This window comes from Ambystoma mexicanum, chromosome 1p (assembly GCF_040938575.1).
Source record: "Ambystoma mexicanum isolate Mex_15411 chromosome 1p, UKY_AmexF1_1, whole genome shotgun sequence".
Taxonomy (NCBI): Eukaryota; Metazoa; Chordata; class Amphibia; order Caudata; family Ambystomatidae; genus Ambystoma; species Ambystoma mexicanum.
Genome location: NC_090921.1, coordinates 1,453,310,171 through 1,453,325,930, shown reverse-complemented (window position 1 = coordinate 1,453,325,930; position 15,760 = coordinate 1,453,310,171). Strand labels below are relative to the sequence as shown.

The following is a 15,760-nucleotide window of genomic DNA, read 5'->3' as shown; positions in this document are numbered from 1 at the left end:
CCCACTTCAATCCACCTTTAAAAGTAATGCTAAGGTTTTTTGGCAGCACCATTAACTCTATCCGACTTTACGGGAGTGAGCTGTGAGGTTCATCAGTAAAAACGTGACATACAGAATGGGACAAATCTCCCCCAGAAAATGCACACCTCCAGCCCTGCAAACAGGTTCGTTATGTGCATAGAAATGTCCCAAAACATTGGTTTCCAGGAGAACTATGGAGATTAATCCTACTGTTCAACATCTAAAAGTGCATTTTTAAATTCTGGTGCGTTATTAAGCGCAGTAACCCAAACTTATTGCGAGTGGCAGTAATGGTAAAAAATGTTACAGGTAGTTCGGCAGGACGTACCACCAGCCTTGTAATGAGGCCTCAAGTTCCCGTCCCTTGCCTCACACGACCCTGAAGCGGAAAACAATATACCCTGGCAGAGAAAAATGGTGTTGACCCCTTCTGTGACACCAGAACAGTGAATTATGACTTTAAGAAGTCTCTGTTATGAAGTCTCAGCAGGAAGATTCAGCATTTGAAAATTGAAATAGTTGCAAATAGACAAAATGATTTGGCATTTCAAATGTGCAGTTTTCGACACAGAAGTGTGATTGCTGCCATTAGTAAGGGATGAAAGGTATCGACTTAGTTTAAGCACTCTGATCTGAATTCATTGGGGCTGTGCATTGCTTGGGGTTGCTCGCACTGAACTCTGGGACCTTCATTAAATAGCAGATTTTTAAGCTGCGTTTACAGCCCATGTAACCCAGAGCGTCAAATGGAGAATAGCTGTACGATAAAACTGTTCTCAGGAACAGCACCCATTACTCAGCGCAAAAAGCCCCCATTTTGCTTTATGTGTTCGGTACCCCGCGGGGTACTGTTAAACAGTGCCATTCTATTGTCACCTTTTTGCACTGCAATCATTTAAAATGAAGGCCTGCAGAAAAATGATGCCGAGCAATCACACCCTCAGCCACCAAGAAGTAATGTAGCCACCTGAAGGACACATTTAGCAATGCACTTGTGGCATGCTAAAATTACTCACAAAAGTGTTACTAAAATCAGGAAAGCAGGTTCTGCTGTGCACGTGGCCAATTAAAATCTGGCCATCCCATTCACTACTTCTTGTAGCCACAGATTAGTCAAAGATGAACATGTTGGACTCGCCATATGTAATGGGTATGTTTTGAAGAAGCATGAGTGAAAAGTGCAGGTGCAAAATGCAGAAACCAGAAACAGACAGGACATTTTGGTACATTTACATTTGAGATTTCAAGAGGATTCTTCACCAATTGCATTACAAAAAAAGAACCAATTTTCATTTTAACGATTTTACCATTCTGATCACAACAAGGACATCATTTGTATACGCTTTATGGAGAAATGCTTGACGTTCTTTTTGTAAACATGTGATGGTCCGAAAGAGAATATCTCAAGCTTATGTGAAAGCCATAATAAACAGATTGAGTCTGATGCCTGTATTGTCGCGCCATGTTATCTCACATACTGTAATAAACATGTAGCTTTTAATTGAAGTTAAACATTCAGTCATTGTTTGCTTACAGGCAACTTGTCACCTTTCCTCCTGTCAGATGGCGTGTATATGTTCAGGTACAAGCAATCCTCAGATATTGAAAATGTAGGTATGTCGGCCTGAAGAACCTCCTTGAGCAAATCCATTGACGTCAAATCTTGTAAGCACCTTCAAATGAAAAGAGACATGCATTCATATTTAGCTTAATAGTCTTAACAATAATAGAGATGTCATCTGTGCACAAAGGTGTTGGAAAACTTTTTGGGCCTGTTACGAGTGTGGCAGTAATGCCATGATTTTTCGGCGGAATAACCACCAAACTCATTTACCATTACCACCAGTCAGTCAGTCTGGCAAGCGGTGGTAACGCCCGTTTTTGGAGTCCATAGAATTTCATGGGAATTTTTGTAATTAACAGTGAGCTGTAAATATGCCTTGGTAAATCCACTGATTTTTGGAGCGAAAGTGGACATTTTACCTCCAGCTACCTATTGGAGGTAAATCCTCCACTCCAGCTCAAAACTCGGGAGTTTGTTGGTGCAGTAAAATCAGCAGTAAATCTATTACTCCATAAAAATGGTGGTAACAGAATCATTGCCACAAATTGCCCACCCCACAGAACTCGTTATGAGGCTCATTACTTTTTCATTCTTTTTTCATGTATTTAATGAATTAGAACATTATGATATTTTTAGTATATTGCTATGGCTCCATTGTCCAATGTCTGGCATACATTTATATCAATACTGTAGCATTTGTAAAATAAAACATGAACCGGAACACATCACAGGAATGAATGAACGGATATATAAACGTTGCCAATGTTTATAAGCTGATAAATGGATAGAACCAGGTCACAGTAAGGACAGGAGCACATGTATAGGTATAGGTTTGTCTTTATTCTTCTTCCCAGTGCGGTCGCAGTTACATGGATATAGAGAGGGCTTACGGTTGACTTGTGGAGGACAGTAACATGATATGATACACTGGTGCCCACCATCCAAGCAGTCACCTTCCAACTGACTCCTTAAGAACCCTTGGCTCACAAGATGCTGCCTGGGTTTCAACAGTGACCTCAGCCATGACATCACACGCCAGGCGTATGCCATAACACACCTTCCCCCTTAAGGGACACAGGACAAGCCACACATTCTTCCCGTAAAGGGATCCAATGAACACATTCTTGTAGCAGTGTCCAAACTCGAAAACACATATTGTCCAACATAATCGAAATTAATCAGTCCTAGAAAAGAAAAGTCAATATTTGTCTCTGATGGCAACACTTGTCGAAGGTTTCAGAGAAAACGAAGTGAATTATATTGTTGTAAAATGTATTCTAACAATGATTTTGTCTTTTTGCCTCTGTCAAACGATTTCCATTTGTATGTTTAGATGGTAGAGAATTCTGTTCATTTCTCTAGTATACGTATCCGAATTTGTTTTTGGATGTTTGTGTGTATTGTGAATGTAAACATTAGCGGAATTATATTATTTATGTGAAATATAGTGCATGGCTCCAAGGCAACGAACGTTAGGGGATCACCTTTACATTTTTGATTTATTAATTTACGTAAAACAGAGAATTCGGATCAAAAACAGCTTGAGTCTTGTCCCATATTTTAGGATGGACGGTCGTGGAGAGGCTATTCGTTCAGGGATAATAACAAATTAATCAATTATGTTGGCTATGGGTTCAGTATTGGGAATTGGCTCTGGTTCTGAGAACCTTCTGTGAGTGATAAGGTTGCAAGCATTTGAAAGAACAGGCCTACACGTGTTACAATTTAACACATATATAAATAATCTAAAGTGGTAATCAATGGCTTTATTCGAAATTCACTCATTATACCTGGTTGATAGAAGGAATGAAAAGAAATCTAACAGCTTATTTAAACATTATCTATACCAGTGGGACCCTGTCCAGCTCCTGCTTTTCACAGTCATGTTGCTCATGAAGTTGCTGATGACTGCTGGCTGAAAGCTACCATCACGAGTCTCTCCTCCATAATTAAGAGGATTTCTTGAACAGACATGTCTGGGTCTCTGCTTCAAAAATGCGATGGATTGTGCACATCCACAGTTCACTTGATGGGGGCAAACAAACGTTTTCAACCCCCCCCCACCTACACACCCCACAGAGGTTGGTTTTGATGCCTGTTGAATTCATCCTGTCCGCCACCCCAACTTAACCCCTTAACTGACATGTGTTTTTCCCCCAGCGCCAAGGCCTTTTTTGGTGATTTTGGTATGTTGCCACTCAATGCCTTGTAACTTTTTTGTTATATGAGATATCTCGACCAAATTTGGCCCCATTTTTTGCCACGTGTAGGCTGTTGTAGAAATCCTAGTTTGCTGTAGGGGGGTGAGAGAAAATAACCGAAAAGGGAGAAAACTGTTTTTTTTCAAAAAATGGCAATAAAATGATTTACAAAGAAGCCTGTGGTTTTTATCCTTGTAAGAGCTAGGAACAAATGGTTTGCTTTGCTGAATTCCCCATTTTTCTGGCTTTCAAGAACAGGTTGATTGGAAACAAAATTTCTTGATATGGTTATCAACTGTTTTGTGAGAGGTAGGCGATGTTGGCCTTTTTTCCAAAAGGACATGCATGGACGGAATGGAAGAAAAGGGTAGGAAAGCTGAATGGTAGGACGGAAAGGCATACATTTATGAAAAGTAGACACAATTCCAAGTTTAGGAAGGGGTAATTTGTGCAGGTCAGGCAACAACTATGTAGGGAAAAATTCCATAGTTTGGGAAAAAAAAGGTATGTGGTGGACATGGTTGGCCTGGTACGGCAATGGCTTCTATGAATTTTGAGGAAAACAATGTTCTGCTACATTCCCTCGACTCTTGCAGTTAGGAAATCACACATTTTTTGTAATGTTTCACAAAACAAGCAATACCACAAGCCAAAAACAGAGCCATGGTACACAGGAGTTTTATGCTTAGGGCCTGAACAGACGTACTTAGCATGTGTAAATAAGGAAAATAAATGCGGTGAGGAAGGGCAAGCATACATTTTTTGAAAGAGCGCAGGCAGACCTTCTGAAGGATAGGTGACTTGTGCAGGTTACAAAAGTGTATAGGGCCTAAAGCAGCGACTAAATGTAGTTCACATTTGGGAAATGAAAGGGTTGTGTGACAAAGGGCAGCAGCAAATGGGTCGAAACGTTATAAAAACCACACAAACACAACAAATGTTGTACCTTCCCACATGGGTCCCGACAAAAACGGTACCTCACATGTGTGGGTGCACCTACCTGGGAGCAAAGGGGAAAGCCTAAAACACGGGCAACCCCAAGTCTTTTCGCACTGCAGATTTTTAGGAATTTTGCTCGTGTGCCTGTAAAGACTGGAGGGGGCTGTCGGTATTCCTGCTCTCTATATGGTAGAGGAGAAGCACAGAGGACCCCAGCCAAGATTCTCTATTGTTTGTAGCAATGAACAAGCAATCAAGGCCTAATTTCTCAGGAGGTGATGCAGGCTGGTTTTTAAGTTCAGTATAGTCCCCAAGCACCCACAAAGGAATGTCTACACACTGTATTAGTGAAAACACAGTCTTCATATAATTAAGGTTCAAGGTTATGTACACAATCACAATAACTCACTTTGTGCTCCGTTAATATACAAAGGCAAATATATACAGTTCTAAGTGGTATCACAATTATTATCAGATTTCATTAAAGTGCTACAACTGTACTCTGGTCAAATGTCACAGAAATCAATTAATAAAAGGTAACCAACAATAGACATAGGAGGAAAGCAGTTGGTTTAGAACAATTGGCAGAGTAGTACTTTAGCTACTAAGTCACAACTCTGTATGAGGACCCCCCCCCCCACCTGGGCAACCTGTAAAATAAAGATATACTACAAGCCCAGTCCATATACTGTTCAATGAGTCGTATTCCCTTCTAAAATATTTCTATCACCCCAATGTACCTGGAATAACAGAGTTCCTCGAGGAGGCGTCGATGGATCCTTCTCAAGTGACTCCCTTAAAAGCAGAAGCCACGGATTGTCGATGGGACTCGAAGAAAGTGATCTTGGCGTCGATGATCCTCAATGAAAAGTTTGATGGCGTCGAGGCAGCAGCTTTGGTGCTGGCAGTGCTCGTCAACGACAAGTCGAAGACATCCTGCAAGGATGAGGCGTGCGGGGCACCTCGATGCCGATAGTTCGGGACCGCAAAGAGTCTATGAAGAACTTTGGCCCAGCAAGGGCGTTGAGTCGTCTGGCGTCTCTGCGGTCTTCGGATAAGGTTGAAGCAAATGCAGCAGCAAATCTTGTTCTTCCAGCTGGGCTTCAAGGATACGCTTCAAGTATCAACTTCAGCTTCTGAACGAATTCTAGCAGTGAGAGGCCCCCAGATATACTGTTGATCTCCAATTCATTCTGCTGGGTCACACTACAACCAATCACTCAAAAGGGCATTCAGCAGTCAGTCAACCAATCAGGCATACAGTGCATTCAGGTCATACTCTTCCCTCTCAGACACTGACAACAAGGAATGTGTATTGGGACAAGTACCCAGCCATTCAACACTACACACTGCATTCATACCAGTTTCAGGCAAGGCTGTCTCGGTCATTGAGTTTCATACCAGAAACCAGACATCCACAACAAGAAGTGCATATTGGTCACACACTCCATTCACCCAGGTCCCACCCACAGGGTGCACCCACAACATACAGTCACTGGGAAGGCTCCAGACAATCTGGCCTGGACTTCACTACAATACCATATATGGAACTTTCACCCAACAGCGAGTCAGGGGGAAGGGACAGAGTCAGGGCTTCCCAGGTCTTTGGAAAAACAAGGTAACAGGCAATAGAAAGCAGGAGGCCACATGGGCCATCTTGTTCCCTATAAGGAATCAACTGATTTCAATGGCAGGGCCTGGGTCTCCCAAAATGGAGGATACCCAGAGCACCTGTCAAATTCAGCATGGAGCCGCCACCAGCCCATCCCCTGCTCTGTGGGCCACACACAGGTGCCCAAAAACATACACCAGGGGCATAGGGTTGTACCCCCAGCCATGGGTGCCATAAGAGTATCCCATGGGTCTGTACACCAACCCAAAAATAGGAAGAGCTGCACTGCCAGGAGTCCCACATGGACTCCTGGACAGAAAACAATACAGAACACAAATGAAAAAGGACTACAGGACAAGGACAGGGAGGGCCTGCCCTCCAATGCATTTACAGCATCACACTGCCAACAACAGATGGCCTACCGTCCCGCGTTCCCACAGGTGTGCCGGCGAAAACGGTACCTCACATATGTGGGTGCACCTACCTGGGCGCAAAGGGAAAAGCCGAAAACACAGGTAACCACAAATTTTTTCGCACAGCAGAATTTCAGGAATTCGTCTCATGTGCACACACCATAGAGATTTGGGCCAGGGTATCAAAGTCACAAAGGAAAACTGGGAACCCCATGCATTTATGAAAAGAAGACACCCCTGGGAATCCACAGAGGTCTGACTTGCGCAAATCGGCCTAGATTTTATTACCCACAAGCCCCGGCAAAGTCCAAATTTGGGGGAAAAAAACAATTTCTGCATATTTCACTCTGGTCACCCACCGAAACACGCAGCCAACAACATATGGCCTACTGTCCCGCGTTCCCACAGATGTCCTGAAGAAAACGGTACCTCACATGTGTGGGTGCACCTACCTGGGCTCAAAGGGAGAAGCCTAAAACATGGGTAACCCCAAGTCTTTTCGCACAGATGAATTTCAGGAATTTGGCTCATGTGCACACCATGTAGATTTGGGCTTAGGGTGTCCAAGCCACCAAGGAAAACTGTGAACCCCATGCATTTCTGGAAAGAGGACACCCGTGGGAATCCGCAGAGGTCTAACTTGCGTGAAACGGCCCAGAATGTATTACAGTGAACCTTTCCACCAAATATCAAAATTTGTCGGCGATTGTGGATCACCCATCGGCCCCCAGGGGTCTCCATAGGTGTGGCCCCATGCGTTGGGGCCTCGGGAGGAGGAGGCCACTTACCTAGTAAGCAGCTCCCCCACGTCACAAACAGATCCTGGTGATCTAGTGGCATTGCTGGCGTTGGATTGAGTGCTCTACGCCCGATCCGCGCCCAGCAATGCTTTCAAAAAAGGTGTTGTTGGAAAGGGGAGAGTTTCCCCTTTCCAACGACACCTCCCTCGATCTCCGGCTTGAAATACAGCTGGAGATCGAGGCAGAGGGAGAAGTGATCTTACCTTTTCTCTTCACTGCGGCAGCCGAAAATGGCTGCCGCGGTGAAAATACTTTCAGTTTCGTGTCGGTGTGCATTACACATGCCGACGTAAAACTGAAGGTAATCCAACCCCCGGGCCATGAAGAGGGACCTACCCCTCACAAAGCCCGGGTGTTGGATTACAGTTTTGAGCGATCCCTGCTTTGCAGGGATCGCTCAAAACAGAGTGCATAAAAGGACGAGCCATCTCGTCCTTGGCAACCTGGAGGGAATGCCAAGGACATCCTTAAAGCCTCCCTGCCATGATGCATCACTACCTTTCCGCCATCTTAAAATGAACTGGTTTTCCCATGTACAAAAAAAATGAAGGAAAGGCACAGCTCCACCTCACTGATGAGGCCCAACAAGGCTGAAACATGTGTCTGGGGTTGCTGGTGGTACTCTTGTTGAAAGGATGTTTTCCCTGCCATTTCGGTGCTGGCCTGACCTTGAGGGCGGGACAAAGACTGATATGCAAATGGATATTCCTCCTTTGTGAAAAGTACAGTGAGCAAAAAGCGATGGCTGCGGACTCTCAAAGTGGGAAAAAAAACACAGAACAGATTATAATGCCATCTTCTTTCTAGAGAGATGCGCCTGCTACCTTTTTTGTATTTTGGCAAGGAACTTGGGGTTGGTCACCATAAGTCACCTGGGGGAACCCAGACGTGGATTGTTAGGGAGAATTCTCATTTATGGCCAATTTTCCTTACCTAGTGAGTCCCTCAGCAGCTTTGCTGGATTTCTGGGGTTTATTGTTTTCCACCTGAACCTTTTTCCCACTCTTACATGTGTTTTGCCATGTATATTTCTACTGTTTGTGTGATCTTGGGCTCTGGAGCCACACCACTCCATGAGCCCAACTTTTTGTGTGCGTTATACAGCACCTTCAGTGCAGTGACACAGGGTTGTCTCTAAGACTTCCCACCGACTCCATTTTTCTGGGGCTGACTACTGTCCCCCAGAAACAGGTAAAGTTGCCATTTACTTCATATAGTCATTTAAACTGCAGACCCAATACACCCCATCTTACATGGAGTATTGGAAGGGGTTAATTCCTACTCTTTTTTGTCTGCGCCTCTTGGAGCTTTGTTTCGCTCCCTTAACACTAAGTCTTGGCTGGTGGCAGTGGTACCTACCCTATCTTTTCTACCGCATTTATAATATATGAACTTGGTACTGTTTTAGGCTATTGTATTAGCCTCAAACTTAAACCCGCTTGACCAAATACTTTTTATTTTGGCTGTGGCTGAGTTTTATCGCCATTTCTTTTTGTTAAAGTCCTTCTTGTGTTTTACTTTTCGCGACAAAACCAGGTTTGCCTTCTTTGTTTACCGACCTTTGGCGGGCTTCTGTCCAGAAGCCCTCCTTTGGCGTCTGGGTGTCTAGGTGGGCTGAATGTGAGGGAGGGGTTTAGTCACCCCCTGTACAGGGTCTCCTTGGAGACCCAAGTCGCACTTTGTGTCGATTGGCTGAGGTGGTTGTCCGGGCCGGACAACCCCCCTGCTGAGTGATTTACAGCCAGGCTGTGTGAATGGGGGATTTTGGCATGAAAGGCAGGACTCTTGGGCTGGAAGTCAGTCACCACTGGAACTGCAGGAACCAAAGAGAAGCGGAGAAGAAGATGGCTGCTGCAACTCCCGAGTCCCGGTGAAGCCCTGCTACAGTCCTGAGCTATCTACCCTTCAACAACAGAGAAGATCCAGTCCGGAGTCGTCTTCCCTTGAGCCTGGTGGGATCAACCAGCTCACCTTCCACAGCCAGAGGATCCTCTTCTTGGTCGAAATCGCTGCACGCAGCTGTAGTGGTCCGGATAGCCATCTAAAGAGCCTCTCCTGTTTTAAAGGAGCGCACATTTTATTCACCGTTGCTTCACTGCTGCTAGCCTCATCCCTGGGTAGTGCAGATCGCTCCAGACGTCCTCCTCCTTGTCCCCACGACTGAAGCTCCAGGAATCGTGAGTCTGCAGAATCTACCAGGAACAACTGCCGTAGCACCCGTTTTTCTTCAAATGAATAAGGTACTGTGTCCAACTTCGAGGAAGTGGGGTGACCCCTTTTTCCTCACCAAAGGCGTGTCCTCGTCTTCCTTCTCTCTTATAACTTTTGCTTCCCCTTTTTGACAATATACAAGTACTCCTGGCAATCTCGAATCGTGAACTGTTCTAGCCTTGTGATCCTCGACAACAGGACCCCTGTTCCATTTGACACTGCACAGGCCTATTGACTTTTATCTACGTTTTAGAAAGTATGCTCTGATTCTCTTTGCCTTGACAAAAGTATTGCCTATGATTTTTATCCCCTATTCTCTTGTATTAATTCATGTGCTAAGTGTGTTTGACTTCGGTAACATTTCTTCTTGCGGGTACGCTTTTCTTTCATAAGACCGAACTGTCATTACTGTCAAAAAGTGATTGCGTATTAACCCACGGTAACGTCTTTGTTGCACAACACTGGTCTGTCAAAACCCAATGTACCTAACTTGAATTGGTCTACACAAAGGGAATTGGTTGTGTGTAGTATATTTGGAGTGGGGTTTTAATTTAATAGCAGTGAAGTGTTTTGTGAACAGATGGTTTAAAAATAAATGTACTTATACTTTTTAACCAAAATCCTTGAGTCAGTGTTTGGTTGTGTCACAGTAATTTTAGTCCTTTGTGTAATCTCTACTACTGCTCATTTGCTCTTGAGATAAGTCTGGCTGCTCAGCCATTGCTACCACTTTTTCTGTGTAATACAGGCTTGTACCGAAGGTGAAATTGTACCACCACTTGTAGTCTTAATTGTGTGTAGTGGTCCCTAAGGGCACTGCACAGGATTCTGCCTAACATGGACACTTGCTCACTGTGCTCAGAGAGGCACACCTCCACCTCACTGATGAGGCTCAACAAGGCTGAAACACGGATCTGGGGTTGTTGTTGGTAATCTTGTTCAAAGGAGTTTTGCCTGGCATTTCGGTGCTGGACTGCCCTTGTGGGCGGGACAAAGATTGATATGCAAATGGATATTCCTCCTTTGTGAAAAGTACAGTGAGCAAAAAGCAATGGCTGCAGACTCTCAAAGTGGAGAAAAAACCAGAGAACATGTTATCATGCCGTATTCTTTCTAGAGAGGGGCGCCTGCTACCTTTTTTGGTGGTTTTCCATGTAGAATGCGAATAGCCGTGCACTGGAAATGGAGGGGAAAAAAAGGTTGTTTTCAGGGTGGGTGCTCCAAGTAGGCAAGCCCTACATATGGAGAAATTACTCTTTATATACCCCTTTGTGGTGGGCTTGCTCACACTAGTAATAGAAAATTAATCTATTTGTAGCACAAACGGGTCTGCCTGCTCCAGAAACAAAACACATTTGGCCGCTTGTGCTCAAAATAGTAAAACCAAAAAAAAAGAATTCCTACTTGGGCTTCCATTAAAAATCATTATTCTCTATTTATAGCGCAATTGGCAAGCAGGAATATTTATTTGTAGTGTGGTCAGCGGAGGGTGGCATACAAATCTTGCCGGACTGCCTTGAGGGGTCGTGCCAGGACCAGCCAGGCAGTGATTCATGTTGTGGAGCCCTGCAGGGTATGCCAGCATCCTGTGATTTGCAGGGAACTCTTTAGGGTGAATTGAAAACTGTTTTTACTGAATCTCCCTGTTAGGCAGAATTATATGCAGTACCCTTTGGGAACACCACACACAATTAAGACTACAAGTGACAGTACAAAGTCACATTTGGTACAAGCATGTACTACAGAGTTAAAGTGGTAGCGATGGCTGAGCAGCCAGACTTATCTCAAGAGTAAGTGAGCAGTATCAGATAGTTATACAAATGACAGCAATTACTATGATTCAGGAAAACACTGACTCATGGTTTTGAAGTAAAAGAATATACATTTATTTCACTCTTCAGTTGTATAACATGACACTATTATAAAGCAGTCTACAAATCACACTCTTAATACACCACACCACTTCCCTTAAATTCCAGACAAGTTAAGCTCACAAAATGAAATGGGAGCAAAATGGCACTCCAGCAATTTAAAAGGGAGGGAAAGACAAAGTTAATAGAAATTAAATCACACCAACAGGTAAGTACTCATGGTAATGGAACAGGAGGAACTACAGTGATAGAATCAGGTAGAAAAGGCTTAGGGCCAAAGTCAATGGGTCAAAAGTCTTTGGCTCAAGATCACACAGTTCAGGGTAGTTTGCGGTAAACGTTGTAGGTTTACGGACAAGGTTGGTTGATACAAAAGTTAGTTCAAAGAGAAGAGAAGGACAATCCCTCGGATTGGAGAAAGATTTCAAACACTTCACCGCAGCTGAACGTAACGAACAACCGGATTTGCACAGTACCTTAAAACGGAGAGGAAGCTGTAGCTGAGGCGGACGTTCCTGGTAGTTCCTGCAGGCTCACGGTTCCTGAAGCGACTGTCCGATTGACAAGAAGTAGGAACACTGGAGGGTCCTGCACTACCCACAGAAGAAACCAGCAGCAGAGCAAAACAACAAATAAAAGGTGCGCTCCTTAAAACCCAAGCAGGGTCCGACCTTCCTGGCTATCCGGCCCACTGTAGCTTTGTACAGCAAATTCGACCAGAGGAGGGGTCCTGGCTTGTAGTTTGGGCGAATGGATTGGTCCCACCAGCTCAAGGGAAGAAGTTTCCAGGAGGATCTTCTCTGTCGTCGGATTCTGAAGATTCAGACCTGCAGCAGGGCTTCACCGGGCGGTTCAGTCATTGTAGGGGCCCTGTTCTGTCAGCTCCTCGTTGGTTCTTTCGTTCCAGTGGCGACTCTGCCTTTCCAGTCCCAGAGACCTGCTTTTTATGCAGTTTTCCCCAATTCATACAGCCTGGCTGTCAATCACACAGCAGGGTGGCTGTCCTGGCAAGGACAGTCCCCTCAGCCAATCAAACAGGAGTGCGACTTGGGTTACCAAGGGAACCCACGGCAGGGGTCCGAAGATCCCTCCCTCACATCCTGCCTACCCAGACTTTCAGGCGCCTTATGGAGGGCTTCTGTGCAGAAGCCTGCAAAAAGACAGTGAACAAAGGAATCATCCTCGGTTTGGCGTGCAGAGTAAAACACGAGAAAGACTTTAACAAAAAGAAATGGCGAATAAACCTAGCCAGAGCCAAAATAAAATGTATTTGGTCAAGCTGGTTTATGTTTGAGGCTAATATAATAGCCTAAAACAATAACATTGTTAGATAAGATAACCGTGGTAGAAACGTTAGGGTAGATACCACTGCCACCAGCCAGGTCTTGATGTAAAGGGAGCGAAACAATGCTCCAAGAGACACAGACAAAAAGGGATAAGAATTAACCCTTCCTAATACTCCATGTAAGATGGGGTGTACTGGGTCTGTGGTTTAAAGTGACTAAAGTAAAGATAATGGCAACTTTACCATTTTGGGGGCCAGTAGTCAGCCCCAGAAAATGGAGTCGGTGGGAAGTCTCAAAGACAACCCTGTGTCACTGCACTGAAGGTGCTGTGTAACACACATGAAAATATGAGGCCATGGAGTAGGTGAGGCTCCAGTGCTCAGGATCACACAAGAAGTGAAAACACACACAGCAAAACACATGTAAGAGTGGGAAAAAAGGCTCACACTCTTACCAGGTGAGAAAAATAAATCCTAGAAATCCAGCAAAGCTGCTGAGGAACTCATTAGCTAAGGGAAATCAGCCATTTATGAGAATTCTCCCTAACACTCCCCAAAAAATAGAAATGTTGCATGACCTTCAGCTCCTCAATATTCGGGTGGTTTGAGCTTTTCTCAAACTGGGCCATTCAACTACTAACCGCATATAAACCTTCCTTGGATGAAAAAGTATTCAAGGGAGGATGGATGGGGCATTGCCAGGTCATCCGTTTATTATCATCAGGAACATGGCTTGATAGTCCCAAGATGGCAATCAAGCGGCGACTGATGTAAAAAAGGTGGCTAGCCCTGTGCCTCCCATTCCTCATCCTATGAGACTCTAACCCCATTTGCATTATAAAGCAAGTGTTTTTCAATCACTCCATAAGCCAAAGGGAATTGCAGTCGAACTCTTTGTATTTGCAAAGAATCTAAAAATACTGAATTATTTGCCAATGCAAGGACCAGTGGTCTCTGTTAGCCAGCACACTGCTTTTCATGGGCCAAGGCTTCGACCCAGGGCCGGTCTTTGCATAAGGCCATGCAGGCGGCTGCTTGACGTGCCAGCATCTAGAGGGAGCCAAGAGGATCAACACACACACTGCTTCATAAGGTTTGTGCATCATTTCATTTAATAAAGTAGAATGTACATGGTGTACGCTGGTAACGTTGCCAAAGTAAAAAAAAAAACTGCTACTCAAATTTGAAATCAGACAAGACAGAGAGCGAGAGCACTGTCTAACTCACTGCATAATGCCTGGGCCCTGGCTGCGGCTGCTGCTGTCCAGCAAAGCAGCTGGGCTAGCACCACATGCTTATATAAATGAATTCCTTCGTTCTTATCAACCTTTGCAAACTCCAACAGATCTTGGCTGGGTACCACTGACTTTTACTCCATCGGTTTAGAGTGAGTCTTTCTTTTACTCCGGCTGTTTAGTGGGACAGTGACAGACATGACGTATGCAAGGGAAAACGAAGCCTTTGTGGCAAAGCTAGGGAAACAAAAACCAAGTAAAGTGGGCAAACCCCTCAAGTTTCCCAGTTCCATGCGTGAGAACGCCATCCAGAGATTTCCAGCTCAATGTTCTTCTTTGAATTCTGGGACTTGTAGTTTTGTCTTTTTATCTTTATGAATACAAATACCAGAATGGCAAGAAAAAAAAGGGATGACTTCCTGACGCATGAAACTAGTAAACCTCAGAGCCTCTGGGCAAGTTGGTAAATAAAGGTATTATTCAATCACTTAGAAAAGTTACATTGTGTTGTGTGTTGGCCATCAAGGTGGGCTCAGGGGCCTGTTTCACCCCGGCCTCACAGCGGAAAGCAGTTGAAACATGCCTTGAGAGTCAGGCGCCCAAAGCAGGACTCTACGCCACGTCCCCCCCCCCAATACCCTTGTAGGAAAGGGGGCCTCTGGCCAGTGCCACCACCAGCGCTGACTCCAAGGGGGGCCATGGTGTGTGATAGAAAAATAATTGCCATAAATAAGGTAACCGTGGATGCACTTTAGGAGGGCCACCCGGCAGCGATTCCTTGTTTGCTTAGGGCAGTGATTTATGCCCTGTAGCAAACAAAGCACACAATTAGCAATTACAGCCTCGCCTAAAAACCCAAATAGATTCACAAAGCAGAATTATTGTCTCTAACTGGACACAACCAGTTCACTTCTGTAGCCATGATGAGGACAACCTAGAAGTGGCACTTCTTGGAGCGGAGTCACTGTGGGAAGAGTCCAAGAGTACACTGCTGCGGGTGCAAATACACTTGGAGAAAGACACCAGGTGGCACCTAGAGCAAAATCACACTGGAGCAAAACAGCAGCTGAAGACATCCAGGAGCAGATCACGTTAGAGTGAAATAGAATTGGTTAACTTCAATGATGTACTACCATGTTTGGTAAACTAGGGTGCTTGCCTGGACCGTGAGTCTTGACTGTGAAGGTTTACTGTTCATTCCTGAGGTGGTTGTATTCTGAAGCAGCAGAAGTGGCAGAGTCAGTACATATGAAACCCAAACTCAGTGCAGTCTCCATGGGGACACTGCATGATCTGCATGCCTGAGGCGATGGCAGGACACCTTAAACGAGCTGTGTGATTGAACCTCCAACGAGAGCGGAAAAGTGGCGCACTTCCTAGTTCTTTCGATTGAGCGCCTGCCACAATGGTGCAAGAAGAAGACGCACTACAAATCTTGCATTGTTACATCAATGTGTTTTAAGTGGCTCATACCAGGAACATTTTTTTGTGATGAACGTTGCAGCCCAAACACCACTTTAAAACCCCCCTTTCAGGGCTGTGGTTCAGTGGGGTGGCCCCTGTTGGAACTAAGCAATCATGCTGTCAGTCTTTTTTAATTTCTCAACA

The 15,760-nt window shown here is 44.8% G+C and overlaps 1 protein-coding gene across 1 annotated transcript in view; it reads right to left on the bottom strand.

Annotated features, from left to right (window-relative positions):
* LOC138455188 (fatty acyl-CoA hydrolase precursor, medium chain-like) overlaps positions 1 to 15,760 on the bottom strand; it is a 799,801-nt gene that overhangs the window by 674,988 nt on the left and 109,053 nt on the right. Inside the window, exon 3 of the mRNA XM_069607091.1 lies at positions 1,556 to 1,694. Coding sequence (XP_069463192.1) covers positions 1,556 to 1,694 — 139 coding nt within the window. The remainder of the gene's footprint in view (positions 1 to 1,555; positions 1,695 to 15,760) is intronic.